The 20,012-nt window shown below is 42.2% G+C and overlaps 1 protein-coding gene across 3 annotated transcripts in view; it reads right to left on the minus strand.

Moving 5' to 3' along the window:
- PDGFRB (platelet derived growth factor receptor beta) overlaps positions 1 to 20,012 on the minus strand; it is a 68,402-nt gene that overhangs the window by 36,928 nt on the left and 11,462 nt on the right. For 2 of the 3 annotated variants that reach the window (XM_074291761.1, XM_074291759.1), the window contains exons 2-4: positions 5,736 to 5,823; positions 3,051 to 3,356; positions 341 to 607 (exon numbers count right to left, since the gene is read on the minus strand). In XM_074291761.1, coding sequence (XP_074147862.1) covers positions 341 to 607; positions 3,051 to 3,356; positions 5,736 to 5,754 — 592 coding nt within the window. In that variant the 5' untranslated portion in view covers positions 5,755 to 5,823. Of the gene's footprint in view, positions 1 to 340; positions 608 to 3,050; positions 3,357 to 5,735; positions 5,837 to 20,012 lie in introns of all 3 variants that reach the window. The other variant, XM_074291760.1, reaches the window with a different exon arrangement.

Below are 20,012 nucleotides of genomic sequence, written 5' to 3' on the forward strand. Positions count from 1 at the left end.
AGTGGCAAGCAACTCAGTGGTGTGGTAGATGGAGTGCCTCCATCTGAAGTCAGGAATATTCATCTTATTGAGTTCAAATCTGGTCTCAGACATTTCCTAGCTGTGCAACTTGAACAAGTCACTTAACCCTAATTTCCTCATCTATAAAATAAGCTGGAAAAAGAAAAAGGCAAATCACTCCAGGATCTTTACCAAGAAAACCCCAAATGGGATTACAAAGACTGAGCAATAACAACCCTAACAGAGTCTGGAACATAGAAGGGGATAAATCAATGTAGAATTATTTATTGAGGGGAAATAAGGCGTGAGGAAAGTTGGCCCAGGAGTTTGAGATCCTCACCTTGGATGCGGTAGACATAATAAGCTTCAGAGTCTACCTCCCTCTCATCAATGATGGTTTTGCAGATGTAGGTCTTATCCTCAAAGGGGCCGGTGAATCCACGCTGGTGGTCATAGGCAACAGGCAGGGATACGTCCACCTTCTTCTCATGCAACGTCACCACCAGTTTGGGGTCGGTCACTCGACACGGGATTGTGGTCTCACTGTCCCCCGTGAAGAAGATGAATGACTCTTCAGGATCCACAGGGAGGAAACCCACAGAGGAGTCTACAGAAAGGATGATGAGGGCATAAAGGTGGACAAGGATATGAACAGAAGGAGCAAGAACCCTAGGGGCAAAGGCAAGCATTTGACACAGGGGAATCTGCTGGCGACCCTCCCCACTTGAATTCAAAACCCATGCTCCTGCCTCCTGTCTTGCCAGAGCATTAAGAGAAAGGTCAGTAAAATATAAGGTTATAAATATAGGGGGGCAGCCAGAATGAGGAGGGCTTGGTGGTCTAGACAGAGGAGTCTGGACATTAGGGAGCCAGTGATTTTTTTTTTAACAAACAAACAAACAAAAATGATCAGAGATGTTCACTCTCTGGATAGATTGTTTCCTCTCTAGATCAAGATGGATTAGAGAGGGGATAAATTGAAAGTTGGAGTCCTGAGTAGGAAGCTATTGCAAGAATTCTTGAGGCAGTTAGATGGCACACTAGATAGAGCAGGAAAGCCTGAGTTCAAATCCAGTCTCAGGCACTTATTAGCTATCTGATTTCAAGCAAATAATTTAATCCTGATTGCCTCCCAAAAAGAAAAATAAAGTCTTCACACTAATTGGATGGCAGAATTGGCACTAATACAAGTTTCCTGACTCCCAAATCAAAGCTCATATCAGGGGTAGAGTTGCCTCAGATTCTACTTTTTCTTCAAGATCCAGTTCATCTTACATTCATAGCTGTTATTGAGCTCTCTATAGAGCATAATCACAAAATGAAAGGAACCTCAGAAATCACCCAGTGTACCCATTACTGAACAGAAATTCCCTCCATAGCATCCTCCAAGTGAAAGGGAGCTCACTATCTCCCATTCTGCTATAAGATATTGATATGGATATTAATTGTTGGAAAGTTACATAGAATGGAAGTGGAAATCTTCAACATAAAGAAGATCCAACTCACTTCCAGTTGATCAATGATGGACAGAAACAGCTACACCCAGAGAAGGAACACTGGGAAGTGAATGTAAATTGTTAGCACTACTGTCTATCTACCCAGGTTACTTATACCTTCGGAATCTAATGCTTATTGTGCAACAAGAAAATGGTATTTACACACATATATTGTATCTAGGTTATATTGTAACACATATAAAATGTATGGGATTGCCTGTCATCTAGGGGAGGGAGTAGAGGGAGGGGGGATAATGTGGAAAAATGAATACAAGGGATAATGTTATATAAAAAAATTACTCATGCATATATACTGTCAAAAAGTTTAAAATAAAATTTTGAAAAAAAGATATTTAAATGAATAAAATAAAATACATAAGGTTAAAAAAAAAAAAAGAAAGTTACATAGACAGTGTTTGGATGAGAGTGAGAAGCAGCAAAGGATAGTGAAAAGAACATTAGTTTTGGAATTAGATCCTGGGTTCAGATCCTGACTCTGGCACTGACCAGCTGTGTGACTTTCAGTAAGTGTTATTACTTTTCTGTGCCTCAGTTCCCTTATCTATAAAATGGGGAGATTATTATATCTTATACTAGTTATTTTTTTCAACATGGCTATTGCAAAGCTCAAATAAAATATTGTCTATTAAAGCACTTGGTAAACCAAAAAGCACTCTATAAAAAGTTGTCATTATGATTGACCTTCAGTACACCATGTAATGTTATTGATTTTTTTTAATGTAGATCCTAGCTCATCAGTTAGATTATCAGCCTTTTGTGGGTAGGAATTGTGCCTTTATACTTCTTTGCACCACCCACTGGACCTAGCAAAAAAAATGCTACAATTGAGTAGGGCTTCAGTACGGGGTTTGTTCATAATGATGCTGCTTCAGCAATGCAATTTAACAAACATATTAAGTTTACTAAGCTTAACAGTAAACTATTTCTAAGTGAATCCCACCAGAAAAAGAGATAAGAATGAGAAACAATATACAAGTAAGCTCCAAATATCCTTGAAGATTCAGCAAATAACTGTATGGGATTAAACAGAACTTTTTCCCACAGCTGTCCAGCCATACACTGAAACATAAAAATCTAAAAACATTTTGAATAGCTACTCCCTAAATGCTCAAAAATCTTCAAATTATATGGAATGAAAAAAATTGCAAAATATAGATTAGTAGAAAAAATAAAAACTATATAAGAAAAGAAAGAGGCATGTTTCCTCTGTCATCCTGAATGTCACTGGAGCTGTCCCCAAGTGGCATTAGGTGAGTCTAAAGAAGATAAGCTCAAATTCCAATACACTTATTTAATCACAAAATGCACTCTTTTTTTATCCAATTTCATAATAATTCAAAGAACATTAAATCTATAAGAATAATAATAAGATAATAACTTGTGTTCAGAACTTTTCAGTCTGAACACCTGACCCAAAAGACAGGAATGAAGTTACAGTGTGATAATAGTAATAATGATAACATCCCTCGGGTGATGGTGGCAAAGCTGTAGGGAGTAGGTGAGGATACACTGGATCCCAGAGCCTCTACTCACCTGGCACAAAGATGTAGACCCGCTTCTGCCCACCAAACTCCAGGCCTTGGGAGCCGTTGTAGGAACATATGTACTCTCCCGTGTCAAGACCAGTGACGTTGGTGATGGTCAAGATGCTGGAGAAGGTGCCATCTTGGGCCTCAAGAACAGGTGGTGGGGTCTGCGGGGGCGTCTTTTCCCAGACCACTGGGGCATCCCCTGTGCAAGTCAGGACAAAGGTACTGGAGATGTTGAGAACAAACTCTGAGCCATGGGGGGTTATCTTCAGTGCCTCCACCTCAAGCAATAACACCAGCCACAGACAAGCTTGGAGAGAAAAGGAGACAAAAGGGAGAAAAAAGGGCCCATTCAGAGCTTGTTTTATTTCTGCAATCCCAAATAGATCAGGGTTTCTTAAACTTTTTCTACTTACAAGAAATTTTTACATGACTACATATATAGATAGATAGATAGATAAATATAGATATATAGATAGATATATGTATATAAAATAGGTATACAAATCAAATATTTACTGATAATAAATCACAATGTTGTGACCCCCACATGAAATTCTGAGACCCCATATGGGGCTGTGAACCAGTTTAAGAATCTTGGGAACAGAAAAAAAAGAACTCCAAAGCATTTGGAGTCAGACTACCTAGACCTTGCTGGTTACTATCTGTGTAAGTTTTAACAAGTCACTTTATCTCTCTTGGACTCAGCTGTCTCACTATAACAAGGGATAGTGTGCTTTTTAAATTGGTAAATCCTTTACGCCTATTACAACTATTAGCACACAGTTCCATCCACAATCCCTATCTTTAGCCAGAATATCTTCTTTCAAAGTAGCAAGCGCTCCACCTTCTGCTGGTTTCCAGGTCTAGTCCCTCTGCCCACCTTGGGGAGTGGGTTGAGAAAGCCAACCCAGTTCATTCTGGCATTCCCAGGCCTGCCCCAGAACCCTTGCTCTCTAGTCCCCTCATTTATTCCCTAACCTTACCCCATCTGCCCAGGTCTCAGCTCCACAATTCCCAGCAATGAAGCTAGTCATGAGTCAAGGAGCAGCAGTAGGAAATCCTTAGGAAACAATCTCCAGGCTCCTGACTTCCTGCATTGTTTCCTAGGTCATTTCCTGCCCTTCTGCCCTGCTGCCATTCTCTTGCTTAGGCTTGGGCCAGTTGGCCTGTGGCCCAAACTCCCAGAACTGCTCTGGGGCAGGGGAGCAGTTAGAACCCTTTGAGAAACTGGGACATAGATGGAAAGGGTCAAGACATTGGCAGCAAGATTTACTCTAACTACCTGAATGACCACATTACACTTTCCTGCCCATCCCCATTTTTTATTCATTTTTGTCTCCCTCAGAGCACCAATGCAGCATTCTCTGTACTCAGCAGATGCTTCATATTTAAGTAATTGTTTGACGAATAAAGGACTTAAGGAATTAGTCTGATTGGTTGATTGGTCACTTTATCAGTTGCTCCATCAGTCTAGATTTCATTTCATACACACATAACAAAGAAACTTGCTAACCCTTAGACAATGTTTGATAGGCCAGGCTCCATGAACTGGACTGGGAATTGTGCTTAGGAGAATTATTGGGGGACTCTGGCAGGGGCTGAGAGATGGGAGGGGGAGGGCCTCATAGAAATAGGTTTCTTACATGAAAATGGACCAGAGATGTTAGACAGAAGCATCTGGAAATGTATTGACAGAAAGAGCAATCACAGATCTAAAGAGAGGTTAGAGTACCTGAAGAGATAAGAGCTTCATGAAGTGAGATGAGAGCCTTCCTGGAAAAGGTGAGTTTGTACGATGGACTTGGATCTTTTCAACAATGAGATAGTTCAAGGCAATTCCAACAGACTTGTGATGGAAAATGCCATCTGCATCCAGAGAAAGAACTATGGAGACTGAATGTGGATCAAAGCATAGTGTTTTCACTTTTTGTTGTCCTTGTTGCTGTTTGTTTGCTTAGTTTTTTCCCCTTTTCCTTTGATTTTTCTTGTATAACATGATGATTATACACATATGTTTAGAAGAATTGCACATGTTTAATCTATATCAGATTGCTTGTTGTCTTGGTGGGGGAAAGGGAGAAAATTTTGGAACACAAGATGAGGGTTGAAAACTATCCTTGCAAGTATTTGGAAAATGAAAATACTATTTAAAAAAAAGAAAAAAGAAAAGGTGAGTTTGAAGGAGAAGAAGATAGTGGTTTGGTAGAGAGAGCGAGCAGTGCAAATAAGAGGAATGTGTGTGGCACAGAAGATACAGAGGGAGGCACAGAAGATACAGAGGGAGGCACAAAAGTCATGTGGGAAAGGGTGGGAGGTTCTACAAGAAGGATAATGAGACAGGAGGGCATTTGAGTAGTGGTTTGGTCAGGATGTAGAACATGGCAGGATAAGAAAAGTATTTGGATTGTTTGCTTTGGGTAATGTGAGGCTACTGAAAAACAAAGATGGAGTGAATTCCTTCCATTGACCCATTTTAAAGATGGGGGAAATGAGGCTTGAAGTCACTTTGGAAGCATGGTAGGGAAACAACTTCCAGATTCATGTCGTCTGTCCTCTGGTTTGCTCTCCTTTCCTTTAGGATATCTGATCCAATGAGCCATTATTTTGTTTTCTTCTCCCCATCCCAGTTCATGTTCCCCTACCCCTCACCTCCCCACCCCCACCCCACCCTCACATACACACTTACCTGAGAGAACAGGAAGCATCTTCAGACCTGAAGGCAGCACTGGCTCTCACACTGGGGCCCAGCTGGGGCCTGTCCCTGCCTTTCTGTCCTGTCAAAGAAATCTGGATCAGGGCCAACACAGGAAGAGTGTGAGGGGGAATAGGACAGGGGAAAGGGTTAGGGAAATGGGGAAAAGGAAAAAGAGTAGAGAAAAGGAAAATGAATAAAGATGAGAAAAAAAGGGAGAACAGGAGAGGGAAAGAGAAAAAAAAAAAAAGAGAGAGAGATGGGAAGAGAAAAAGCTGTTAGGTCATGGGCTATGTGTTGGGTGGTTTCTGAGGGAGAGATAAGAGGTATGGCCCAAACGCCCCTGAAGAGGAAGGAGCGTGAGAAACGAGGGAAGAGGAGAATCCCTGAATTCCTCAACTTGCAATCCTAGAGGGGCCTAGCTTGGAGTTAGGGTAACCCTAGTTCTTGAATATAAATCAGAGACACATGGTCTGATAAGGAGACGCCTTCAGCCAAACCTCATTAAAAGTGCTTTTTTTTTTTTTTTTTTTTTTTTTTTTAACTTAAAACCAGAACTGTAGGAAAAAATATCCCATAGGGTCATCACCCCCATATGGCCAGTCTGACCCAATTACCTATCTCCCATGTTTTCCATTATCACCAGATTTTGAGAAGGATCCCTATTTCCTTCTCCCTCACCAGCTCCCCCAGCCCCAGCTGAGTCAGCTCAGCCAGTCCAGATAGAGGAAATCACCAGTCGGCCTCTTCACCCATCCCATCACTTCTACCCAGCCACCAATCACCAGCCTTCATGTTTCCTTTAAACCTATGTCTCTAAGGCCCTCCCCCTACCATCTCTCAGCCCCTGCCAGAATCCCCCCACTAATTCTCCTAAGCACAATTCCCAGTCCAGGCTACTTGGAAAGGAGATATAAAAGACCCACTCTGGGGAGGAAAGAGAGGGGGAGCTAACCAGTGTCCAAAGAGCTCCCACGGGGAGGGGGTGAAAGCACAACAGGAAATGAGGGTGGGCGGGGAAAAAAAACAGAAGGGAGAGTTTTGACCGTCGGAATTTGATGGGGGGCAGGGGCTATTCCTACCTCCAGGCCACAGCTAGGACCAGGAAGCCAAAGCATAGAGGGACTGGTGGAGGAAAAGTTTAGTCCCTTTTCTAGGAGGCCCCACAACTTCCCCCCACAAGGGGTTTGGCCCTCACCCTTCCCTCCCACCCCCACAAATGTCCCCAATCTCACAAACACTCCTCACATTTAAAGAGAATTTTTGGTCTTTTGGACTTTCCCTATAAAGACCAAAGATCCAGTGGAGAGGATAGGAGAAACCAGGAGAGGAAGGAGAACAGGGGTCAGTTTGGGGGCTCTGGTGAGGGATGGGGCAGGGAGGAGAGTGGAATGAAGAAAAGCAGATCAAGTATTGGGAGTGGGGGGGCAGCACTTTGATATCAGGTCAGTACTAGGATTTAAATGAATGTTGGAATCCTCTTCCTCATCCAAACAATTTTTCTCTTTCTTTGTATCCCCAGCACTTAGAAAAATGATTGGAGAGTAAGCATTTAGAGGAAATGGAAATGTTTGTTAACTGACTTATTAGCTAAGAGCTTCCCAAATGCCCTTTCTTTCCTTCATCATTCACTTACTAAGTAGAATTAGGTGATGTTGGGACTGCTCCCAAACAAAGATGAGTAAACAAGCTCCCTGATTTCCAGAGGCAGACATGAGAGAAGAGAAGGGATACCCAAAGGTAACCCAAGCCAAGCTCCTACAGGAATTCTAGGTATGTGCAATCGTAAAAATCAAAAGAAGTGATCCATCACCCATCACCAAAGTGGGGACAGTTGGGGAAGGCTTCAGGAGGGAGGGGTCTTAAACATATAGAATGTTAGTGTGGGAGGGACCTTGGAAAGTACATTAAGGGGGCAGCTAGATGGTACAGTGGATAGAGAAATCCCTGGAAATCAGGAGAATCTGAATTCAAATCCAGCCTCAGACACTTAACATTCACTAGTTGTGTGAGCCTGACAAGTCGTTAAGCCCAATTGCCTAGCAAAAAAAAAAAAAAAGTGCATTAAGTTTGGAATGAAGAGAGCCGGCTTTGTTCCCCACAGACATGTAAATAAGGCATTGGATGGAGCTCCCCGAGCCTCAGCTTCCTCATCTGTAAAATAGAGGAGTGGCTCTGAAATTAGAGCACCGGGTTCAGATCCTGTCTCTGATGCTTACTACCTATGTGACCTTGGAAAAAAGTCACCCTAAGTCTCAGTTTCCTCACTCCTAAAATGAGGGGACTCTGCAGTCCCTTCTACCCTAGATCTAAGATCCTATGATGCTGTCCTTACTAAGGTCCTTCATGACTGGTACTGAGTCATGAAATTGGCCGAGGACTTACTATGCCGCCTCAGACACTCACGAGCTGTTTAACCCTGAACAAGTCATTTAACCTTATTTTTCTCAGGGTTCTCATCTGTAAGAACATTGAAGAAGAAAATGGCAAACAGCTCCAGTATTTTTGCTAAGAAAACCCTAAATGGTGTCATAAAGAACTGGACGCGACTGAAATGACTGAACAACAAAATTACACAATAGGAAGGGTGAAATTGCATTCTGAAGAGGGGGAGGTCTGCAGTTAGGAATGCACAAACACATTGGGAGACAATGGATGGGCCCTACTCTTTGGCAAGATTGAGGGGAAACTGAGACTAGAGCATAGGGGTCCAAGAACACTTTACACCTGCACTCATGGGCAATGGAGGGAGAACCACTGGGGGTTTTGAATAGTGGATTATTTCATGTTGGAAGAAGGTAAATCTGACAATGGATGGTTCAGAGAGGGAGAAGCCAGAGCTAAGACTCAATAAGACATAAAAACTTTATCCCTGTGTAGTACTGTACTCTGGAGACTTTGCCCCTTTCATGGTCACACAGTCTACTTGCCTCATCATAAAATAAATAACAGCTCTAGAAAGCAAGATTTTCTGGCATTTAGAAAATGTGCACTTAGAAAAATTCCTTTGGAAAAAAAAAGTATGTCTCATTGCATCCTTTTTCCTCCTCTCTGCACCCTCCCCACTCCCACACAGCTGCCTCTCTGTACTTCCAGATGAAGGCATCTATAGATTCAATTCAGTTTCCTATAAACTTTCAACAAGTGCTTACCATATGATATGTACATGCTGTGCACTGAAAATACAAAAATAAAAATGGAGTAGTCCCTGCTCTCAAGGAGCTTACAATCAGTTAAGGAAGTATAATGTACTCAAGTCAGGAAACAAATAATCTCTACGGAAGATGGTGCTGTGATCTGGGAGAGGGAAGATCAGAGAGGCTTTACAGGGGATGCTCCTGAGCTAGGCACTGAAGGAAAATAGGAATTCTATTAGGTGGACATGAGAATGGAGCATGAAAATTATAAAGCGCAGAATGACAGACTTCAACCATATCTTATAAGCAATCTAACCCAAACATCTTCCCTCTCCTGTTCACCTTGATTTATACAAGAAAATAACATCCAAAGAAGGGAAGGGACTTTCATAAGACTAAAACGTTCAAAGTGGATCCAAGATTTGAACCAAGTATGTGTTTGTCTCAAACTGATGTTCTTCCTTCTTGCGACTGGAGACTGTCCCTAGATCTTTTGTTTAGGCTGACAGAATCTTGTTTCACATCTCAAGAAAGTAAGAACAAAAGTTTAGAGAAATATAGGTCTAGAGAATCTTCTTGAGAGTTCTGGTTTTGCCTCCAGGACCTAAAACCTCAAACTATTGGGTGGAAAGGAGATTAAGGGTTACCAAGTCCATTCCCCTTCCTCCAGCCAGACCTCACGCACAATCTTTTGTACTAGGAACCCCCCCAAAAAAGAAACTCCTAAAGCCTTCCTTTGTTATTCATCTGGTAGCTAGATCCCATTGGAATGTAAGTGTAAAGCCTTTGGGCTGAGACATTTGGAGAAAGAAGAAAATATGAGAAATAAGAAAAGTAAGAAAAGAAGGGATGTCAGAAAATGTGAGAGAAACCAAGGCCTAGACTAGTTCATGTTGGAAGCTGGTGGAATGTCCAGAGAGAATAGGAATAGAAGAAGAGATGAGCCCGGGATCATTCCTTGGAGGGTCAGGAATCTCTGTGATACCTGAATTCAAGGTGAGATCTGAAGAGCCCAGCCTGATGGGAACTTATGTTCTAGGTGATCAGCATAGCTGAGAGGAAGCATTTCTCTAACTCGGGCTGGATGAAACTGGGGAAAGAAACCAGATTACTCTGACAGCCAAGCAGAAAACAAGTGGATTTTAGATAATTGGACAGACAGAATCCAGAACTAAGGAAATCCCCAATCAGGCTCCTCTTTTAAACTGGGTGAGACTCAGCCCTAGCTAGAATGTGTATCTAAAACTGGCCTGCCGGAATAAAGAGGGAATCCAAAGATTTCTCATTTTGCAGTAATGTATGTCATGTCCTAATAGTGACAGTCTTCACTGTGGACAAATGACTCATTACTTACGAGAAAACCAACAGCTGCCCAACTTGCACAGGGCCTTTGCTCTCTCATTTAATTTTTGCTTTCCCCCATGTGTCTTGATAATTAAAGACTGATGGTTCCATTTTACAGATGAATTAACTAGAATGAGAACTGAGAATAAACCAAAGGTAAGGGGTCTAAGAAGAGAGCAGAAGGACTTTGGAGATGGTATAGGTGGGATTAAAAAAAAAAAAAAAAAACCTCAGGCATTCTAGTCTCCTAGATCTGGTCACTTAAGACACAGACTTCTCACAAAGCAGATTACAAATCAAGTCTTTGGGAGGTTAATGCAAAGAGAACAAAAATGTGTGAACTGGGTTAGGTCTAAACTCTTCAGAGTTGAAGGGGGTATTGTTCTCTGAGGAGAGTGATGAGAGAGGAAAGAGGACGTGGTATCAAATCTGTGCCTTCCCCCAACTCTAAGAAGCTCATGCTCCCTCCCGGAACTCCACCCGCACACCCACTCCAGCTTAATGTGGTCCAGGACCATGCACAGCAGGTCCCAGCCTGTGCACCCACCCTCCTGAGCACATCATAGAGATGGTTTGCAAATGTGCACATGCCTCCATTATTCTGTTACTGAGGGAGGAAGCATTGATTTACCCATCAGGGCTGTCCAGAGAGAGCTTTAGCCTGGGATAAGCCCAACCTCATGGTTAATCACTAATGGTTTCACTGTCTGGGAAGGTTAGAGCATAGAATAGTCGGGGAGGGACAGTCAGAAAAAGTGGTGGAGATAGAGAGAGGACAGAGAGAGCCAGAGGAGAGGCAGGATCACAAGAAACAGCCAAGCCCTGACCTAATGCCGTCTACAGTCAGCCTGTAGAAGTGGGCCCCAGCCCCTACTATCTGCAATGACTGCCTCCCCGCCCCTCTCCTGTCTGGACACATTCTGGATAAGAATCCAAGTCCTTTCCAGCTGGAGGCTTCATGGTATCATGGAATTTAGAGCTGTAAGGGAATTTGGAGATGTACAGGTCCAACTCTTGCTGCTCAGTTTTTGCAGTTGGGGAAACTGAGGCTTGGAAAGGTTGTGAGAGATTGCCCAAGGTCATTCAAATAGCAAATAGCAAGTAGACTTTTCCTGGATTAAAGGCAAATTCTGGAGTGGATGAAGCAGGAAGCCTCCCCTTCAGCTCTGCTCTCCATTCTGTACCATCCTCCTTAGCAACTCCCTTCCCCCAGCCCCAGGGAGGTTGATCTGCCCTGTGGTGCCCTCTCTTTCCTCCTCCCATATCCCTGCCAGGGGGCCTGGCCAAGGGAAACCATTAGCAGCCTGGGGGGATGGGTTTTTTGTGTGTCTCTCTCCAGAGCTGCACTGTTTATTATTCTAAAGCAGGAATTTGGCCAGAGCGTGGAGACAGGCGGTCACTCAGGCTCTGAGCCAGGCCCTGGCTGGGGTTGGCCATTGAAAGACACTTTCTTGGCCGCTGAAGCCCAAACCTTAGGGACTGAGCCCTCCAGGGTCATGGCCCTTGGACCCTCTAGTATGTTCTGACCATTAGACAGACCCAGGAATTGGAGGAGATTGAATCCAAGTTGTCTTTGGTGAGCATACTTCGGTTAAGTCCTTCCTAGGAGATGCTTGAGAATCGGGCTGCTTTAAGAGAACTTCTAATATCAGAGATAGAAATATCTTTAGAGATTATCTAATCCGAGCCCAGTTCCAATGATCTTGTGATAAAGAGCCATCTACTCCCAGAGAAGGGACTGTGGGAACTGAGTGTGGATCACATATAGCATTCTCACTTCTTTTGTTGTCATTTGCTTGAATTTTATTTTCTTTCTCATTTTTCTTCCTTTTTGATCTGATTTTTCTTATGTAGCAAGATAATTGTATTAAAAACATTTACACATATTGGATTTAACATATATTTTAACATGTATAACATATATTGGATTGCTTGCCATCTAGGGGAGAGGGTGGGGGAAGTTCTCTTAAAGCAGCCCAATTCTCAAGCATCTCCTAGGAATTTCCCAAATTATGAGGCTCCAAAGAGCAGATATATTGGATTTCAAGGGCCTGGGAGTTGGGAAGATCATAATGACTCTGCTATCATTACCTGTAGTTTACCACCACACCTCCCACCCCACCCCCCTCTACCAGGTGACAATTCTGCTCCCAACCAGGTGGGAACAATAAGCAAGCAGTAAGAAGGCTAAGGTTTGTTCCACAGATAGGGGCTATTCCCATGCTACTGGGATAAGATTTCTCTGACTGAATTCTCAATCAAGGGAAGTATTTTTCCAGAAGAGAAGTGGAAACCGTTGTGAACTGTCTCTTCCAGATAGTTTTGAAAGAGACAATCTGGTGTGGTGAAGAGAGCATAGGTCTTAAGAGCCAGAATCCCAGCCCTGATGCTTCCCAGCTATACTTGTCTGGTATGAGACTCTGCTCATCCTTAAAATAAAACTACTTACACTATATACTTGATATGATTGAACAAGAAAAATTTAGGTTTGAATCCTGCTCCTGATATTGGAAAATTGTGTAACAAGTCACTTAACTTGTGTGAATTTCAATTTCCTCTTTATAAAGTAGATATAATAATACCTGGATTTCCTTCTTTGCAGAGTTGTAATGAGGTTCAAATGGGATAATGTATGTAACATGGTCTAGCCCTAGGTTACATGGACTCAGATTCATCTTTGAGGTATGTGTGTGTGTGTGGGTGGGAGGGGTTGTTCCTGATTTCCCCCCAAAAAATCAATTCTTTCTCTGATTTATTCCCAACCTGGAGGAAAACTCCAGGGAAATCTCTAAAACAAAGCTAAACTATGGCACATATTTGGGGTCTCTCCCCAATATGAGTAGTTGGATTCCATCTAGAAATGGTGCTCAACTAAGACAACTCTGAGATACCACTTCACACCTCTCAGATTGCTTAAGGTGACAGAAAAAGATAATAATAAATGATAGAGTGGATGTGGGAAAAACTGGGGCACTAATACATTATTGATGAAGTTGTGAACTGATCCAACCTTTCTGGAGAGCAATTAGGAACCATGGCCAAAAGACTTCAAAACTGCATACTTTGATTCAGCAGTCTCATTATTGGATCTGTATTCCAAAGAGATCATAAAAGAGGGCAAACGACCCTAATATGCCAAAAAATGTTTTCAGCAGCTATTTTTGTAGTGGCCGGGATCAAGAAATTGAGTGAATGCCCAACAGTTGGAGAATAGTTGAATAAATTATGGTATATTAATGTGATAGAATTTTAATGTTCTATAAGAAATGATGAGCAGGCTAATTTCAGAAAAGCCTGGAAAAAACTGATATTAACTAATGCTGAATAAAGTGAGCAAAATCAAGAGAACATTGTACATAGTAACAACAAGATTATGTGATGATCAACTATGATGAACTTAGCTTTTCTCTACAATGTGGTGACTCAAGGTAATTCCACTTGCCATCCACATCCAGAGAGAGAACTATGAAGACTGAATGTGAATTGAAGCATAGTATTTTCACTTGTTTCCTTCTTTCTTTCTCATGTGTTCCCCCTTTTTATCTGATTTTTCTCGCACAACATGACAAATATGGAAATATGTTTAAAAGTATTACACATACTTAATCTATATCAAATTGCTTGCTGTCTCGGGAGGTATGGGGTGAGGGAGGGAGAAAAATTTGGAATACAAAGTCTTAACAAAAATGAATGTTTAAAACTATCTTTATATGTATTTGGAAAAATAAAATACTATTTAGGAAAAAATGCAAAAGAAAAAATGTTGCCCTATACACAATAGGAGGCATAAGAGATAAGATGGTAGTAAAAATGAAAACAACTTTAAGAATAATTACAGAGAGCAGAAAACATCTCAACTAACCTATTCTAATTCTACTCCCTTTGCTCTTAGAGACCTTTGATTAAATAGAAAGAGCACTGGATCTGAAAGCAAAGGATATGAATTTGAATTCTGGTTCTGTTCATTACTTCTTGAGTGGTGTTGGAAGAACCAATTTACTTCTCTTTTCTGGACCTTGGTCATACCTAATAATCTTTGAGTTCCCTTCTAGCCCTACTTAAATGCTAAAATCTGTAATCCCTTGAGGCTAAGAGGCTGATCAGAAATGGAAAAGGATTCCATTACCTGCCAGAATGAGATGGATGAGGTAAGGCAGAGAATATTCTCTCTCTCTCAGGAGTGAAGGGAGAGAGATGCAGCCAGCTCAGGTAAGCAGGAAACTTTGGGGGAGCCAAGGGAGAGAGGTCCAGCCTCCCCAGCAGTTCCCAGGATCCTTACTTCCTTTTTCTGTCCCCCTCATTCCCCCTTTCCTCCCCCTGCTACCCGCCTCTGCTCTTTTCCCACCGATTTAATCTAAATAAATCCAAGCCATCTTGGCCCACATCCTCCCTTGCAACATCCCTCCTTTGAGGTCCCAGGGATCCCACGACACAGTCACGCCTCAGGGGCCAGATCACTGGCTCAGTGCCTGCTCCAAGCATCTGGCTGATGTGTAGCCACTCACACACACACAAAACACACACAACACATCCTCGTGATGTATGCACATCATACAGGCATATATGACATTCACCCACAGGTACATGTGTGGTCCCAGACACATTCCTGCCTATACATACAGCCCTACAGAAACTCACACACATGCTATATGGACACACACAAATTACACATGCACAAAACACAGGCATCTATGCCCACAAAGAAACCCACACATTCACAAGCATCCATATTTTTTCCCTTGCTGATCTCATCAGCAACCCTGGTTTCAATTATCACCTCTAGGTCAACACTTCCCAAATCCATATACTGCCAACTTCTCCCCTGAGCTCCAGTCTTGTATTTCCACTAGGATATTCTACCAGCACCCCAAACTCAACATGCCCCCAATGGAATTGATTCTTTATCTTCTCGAAAACTGCCCTTCCACTTAATTTCCCTATTTCTGTTGAAATCAGCACATTCCTCTCAGGCAACACTAGAACCTGAAATCTCTGAGTCATTTGTACATCTTCCCTGTTTCTTCCTCCCCCTTCTCATCCAATCAGATGCTAAGTTCTATTGATTTTGTCCGGCATTTTTCAAGTCTCACTCCTTTCCACCTAGGGAAATGTCTACCATCATTCAAATCCTCTTTTCCTCTAATTATCTCTTATAATATTTCAGTAGCATTCAAAAATTCTAAATTTTCCCTTTTCCAAGCCATCTTTCATTTTCCTGCTGGATACCAATGATCAGGCCATTCCCTTGAAAGGATGCACACTTCTTACACACAGGAACTGTTACAGTTTTATCTTTCCTAGGATCATAGATTGGGAACTGAACAGGACCTTAGGGATCAATAAGGCCCCTAGACAGAAAACTCAGATGAAGCAACTTTAAGGTCTTGTCTTTTTTCTTAGTAATTTGCCTGAAACTTTTTTTCCTGTTATCTCCCACACATCTTATCCCCTCAATTAATTTGGAAAGCCCCAAACAGGGTTTATATCTCCTACAATGCCCAGAGTTACTATGACATGTACATATTAGGTGTTTAATAAATGTTTATTGAAAATAAATCAGGAAGGGGCAGCTAGGTGGCTCAGTGGATAGAGCACCAGCCTTGAATTCAGGAGGACCCGAGTTCAATCTGGTCTCAGACACTTAACACTTCCTAGCTGTGTGACCCTGGGCAAGTCACTTAACCCCAGCCTCAGAATAAATAAATACATAAATCAGAAAATAAGATTTTTTAAAAGGAAGTAAATCAGGTATCCCATAATTTATTCATCCTTTCCCTAACTGATGGGCACCCAGCCCTTATTTTCCAGTTATTTGTTTCTACAAAAAGAATTGTTACAAATATTTTTGTGCTTTTCCTCTTATTAAAGATAGAAGTGGTTATCATTGGGTCAAAAACTATCAAATCCAATGCTACCTCCTCCATTCCAGTTTAATGATTTCTTGGGCATTGTCCCAAGTCACTTTCCAGAATCGTTGGACCAATTCGAAATTCCACTAATAGCAGAGCAACCGTAATAAAGTGACTCAGGGATGTGTGATTAGTTGTTGTTCAATTGTTTCGCCATGACCCCTTTTGGGGTTTCTTGGCAGATATAATTGAATGGCTCACTATTTTCTTCTCCAGCTCATTTTACAAATGAGAAAACTGAGGGTTAAGTGACTGCCCCAGGGTGACACAGCTAGGATATATATCTGAGGCCAGATTTGAACTCAGGGAGAGAAGTCTTCTTCACTACAGGCCCAGAACGCTATACACTGTGTCACTTAGCTGCCCAGTGATTAGTTAAGTTCTAGTTAATATTTTTATTGATGATTTGGATAAGAGGCTTTATCAATTGTTTGGCCCTAAACATTGGACCATGCTTCAATTTCACATCCCATTTCACCAGCTACCAAGCCTTTCATGTAGAACCACCATTAAATTGTAAATGCTCTTAAAGGAAAGGACTATGTTTGTATTTATACTTCTAAAACTTAGCAAAATGCTGGACTAACCCCCCTTTCCTTTCAACATTCCAAAACAAAACCTTATGACCTTTCCTCAACATGTGGCATCTTCTCCTGTTAAGCTCCTTGAGGATAAAAACTATTTCTTTTTAAAAAGTATTTATGTATCCAGCACTTAATATTTTGCCTGTCACATAGTAAGGATATTAAAAAATGCTTTTCATTCAGCTCAACAGGTTAAAACTATGGACCAAATCCAATATGACAATTTATAGTAATAAATATTAGATCCTACATTGAGTTCAAAAACAAAGTTCTATTCTTGGCAATAAAAATTACTTTCATAGGCACAGAGTTAAGAAGGTATGGTTAGATAAACATTCATGTGAAAAAAATCTGAGGAAGTTAGTGGGGATTGTCTGATCATGGCAGTGCATCCTCCCGGCCCTCCAAAAAAGCTAATCCTACTATATGTTTGGCACTGGGATACAAACCAAAACATGTTTAGTCCCTGCCTTCAAGATTACATTCTACTTAGGGAGAGGGAGGAACCACACACACACACACACACACACTCACACTCACACTCACACACACACACACTCACACACACACTCACACTCACACACATGCTTATAGATAAGAATAGGAAAGACCTTATGTAGAAGCTGGTCCTTGAGCTAAACCTTGAAAACGGCTAGAGTTTTCAAGAGGCTAAGATGAGAAGGGAAAGAGTTCCAATCTAGAAACAAAGGTTAAAATCAGACTGCAAATCTTGAATGCCAAAAAATTTTTTTTTTTAATTTTATTCTAAAAGTTATTGTTGCTGTTCAGTCATGTCTGACTCTTCATGGCCCCATTTGGGGTTTTCTTAGTAAAAATACTAGAGTGGTTTGCCATTCCCTTCTCCAGCTTAAATACAGCTAAGGAAATGAGGCAAACAAAGATCAGTTACTTGCCCAAGGACCCACAGTTATTAAGTGTCCAAGACCAGATCTGAACTCAGGAAGATGAGCCCTCCAGACTTCAGGTTCAGCACTCCATCCATTACACCACTTCCCTTCCCAGTGTTAGAAGCAATAAGGAGCCACTTAAATTTTTTGAGCAGGGAAACAGCATGGTCAGATTTGTGCTTTAGTTGCCCGTATGACCAAAAACTGGATGCTAACAGACCAGTTAAGAAGCTATGATATAGTCTGGGCAAAAGATTAAAAACAGCCCGAACTAAGGTGGTGGCTGCCTGAGTGGGAGAGAATGTGAGCAATGTAGAATCGACAAAAATTGGCAACCGATTAGATACGGGGGAAGGAGAAGAGGAAACAATGGAGCACCATGCATTTATCCAGGCATGCTACTATGTGTCAAGCTCTGGAGAAGGGAACAGTGGAAGATCACTTCCAGGCTTCCATGTGACTGTAAGGGTGGTTGGACCCTGGACAGAAATAGAATAGGAAGGGTAGGATTAGGGAGAAAAATAATGAGTTCCATTTTGGACATGTGGAATCTGAGATGCTTACAGGCCATTCAAGTACAGATGTCCGGTAGGCAGCTGGGGAGCACAGACATAGGAGAAGACACTCAGCGGCCATCCAGTCTAGCCCCCACTTTGTACAGATGAGGAAACTGAGGTAAAGAGCCACCCCACATAGATAGTAAGCATCCCAGGTGGTATTTGATCTCTGACTCCAGAACCAGGTTCTTTCTATTAGATCACACTGCCTGGGGCTAGAGAGGCCAGAAGTGGACACTGGAATTCAGGAGAGAAAATAGAGCTTATAAAGTATTATGGATATGTAAAATGTCTGTGTGAATTCAGGCAGGTCATTCCCCGCCTTGCTGAACCTCAGTTCCCTCCTCTATAAAAAGGTTGGACTGAACATCTCTGTGATCTCTGCAGATCAGCTCTTCTGTGACTCTACAACACCCAAGACAAAGCATTCCATTGCAAGGGCAGCAGCTTCAGGAATCTGGAGGCAGGTGCTTGTGCAGAGCTCCAGACTGGGCACTGGTCAGAGAGTGGCCTCTGGGCCAGGGTGAGGGGGTGAGGGCTGAGAGAAGCAGAGGTAGCTCAGAAAGGACCTAGGAGAAAATGTGGCCATCATGCCAGGTAAGCCTTAGGAAGAGTTTGGGAAATGCACATGGTGACTGTAGTACCTGCCAACACTTTACTTGCCTGGTAGAGAGGTCTCAAGGAAAGCTGAAATTTTAGCTTCAATATTAGGAAAAGAAAGGGGGAGAAGAAGTGAAGCTTCACCCACACAGTGTTCATATCTGTAAAAGGCAGAGGAGTAACTGAATCAGGGGCTCCTAAACTAGGGTCCATAGACTCCTTGAATAGATTTCAAGAGGTTCATGAACTTGGATGGGACAAAAAAAAAAAAAAAATGCCAGCTGGGGAATAAATCCTGTCTCAGATACTTTATAGCTGTATGACCCTGGCTAGGTCATTTAATTTCTTTCTGTCTCAGTTTCCTCCATTGTAAAAATAAAGATAATAACAGCAACCTTCCAAGGTTGTTGTGAGGATAAAATGACATATTTATAAAGCACTTAACATAGTGCTTGGCACTTAATAAATGCTTGTTTGTCTCTGTTTTCTTCCTTACTTCTTATGATTTTTATTCTATGCATTTAAAAGTCATTATCCTGACAAGAGGTCCAAAGGCTTCAGTAGACTGCTAACAGGGTCCATGACACAAAAAAGGTTAAGAATTCCTGGACCAAATGAGCTCAAAAGTCTCTTCCAGGTCCAAATCCCATGATCCTATGACTGTCCCACTTCAACTCCACCCTTAGGCTTTCTATGACTCATCTCCTTCTGTGCTAGCTTCTCCCACTCTTTCTTAAGCATTCTCCTTTCCCTTTTTTTCTTCTCCAGGTCACTGAGCTCCAGAGAAGAAATAACTTCAGTCAACAGCGGAGATGTCAAATCTCCTGGGTCCCCCTTCTACCCTCCCAGCTACAATGAACTCTGAAATGGGATGGGCATAGATGTCTTAAGGACATAAGATATCAGATCATCCCCTTCTCCTCCCCAAGAACCTTCAGTGGGTATCTTCTTGTCTCGTGGGCCTCTCTCCCTTCCTGCTTTTACTCTCCCCCTCACTCTGCACCCAGCTGGTCCATGGGGAGAAGTCAAAAAGAAATGACCTATTTTCTGGGAGTTCAAAATAAAATGAAACATCTGTCTGGAGAAAGACCAAGCTTATAAATAACCATCCTTTCCCCACCGCCAGCCAGCCCAAAGGACCAGCCGTCTCTGCTCTTTCTGCCCACGCCTCCCTAGCCTGCCCACCCCCTCACTCTCACCCCAAGAAGAAACCTGGCTGGGGGTTCCAGAGA

Source organism: Sminthopsis crassicaudata, chromosome 2 (genome assembly GCF_048593235.1).
Source record: "Sminthopsis crassicaudata isolate SCR6 chromosome 2, ASM4859323v1, whole genome shotgun sequence".
Lineage (NCBI taxonomy): Eukaryota > Metazoa > Chordata > Mammalia > Dasyuromorphia > Dasyuridae > Sminthopsis > Sminthopsis crassicaudata.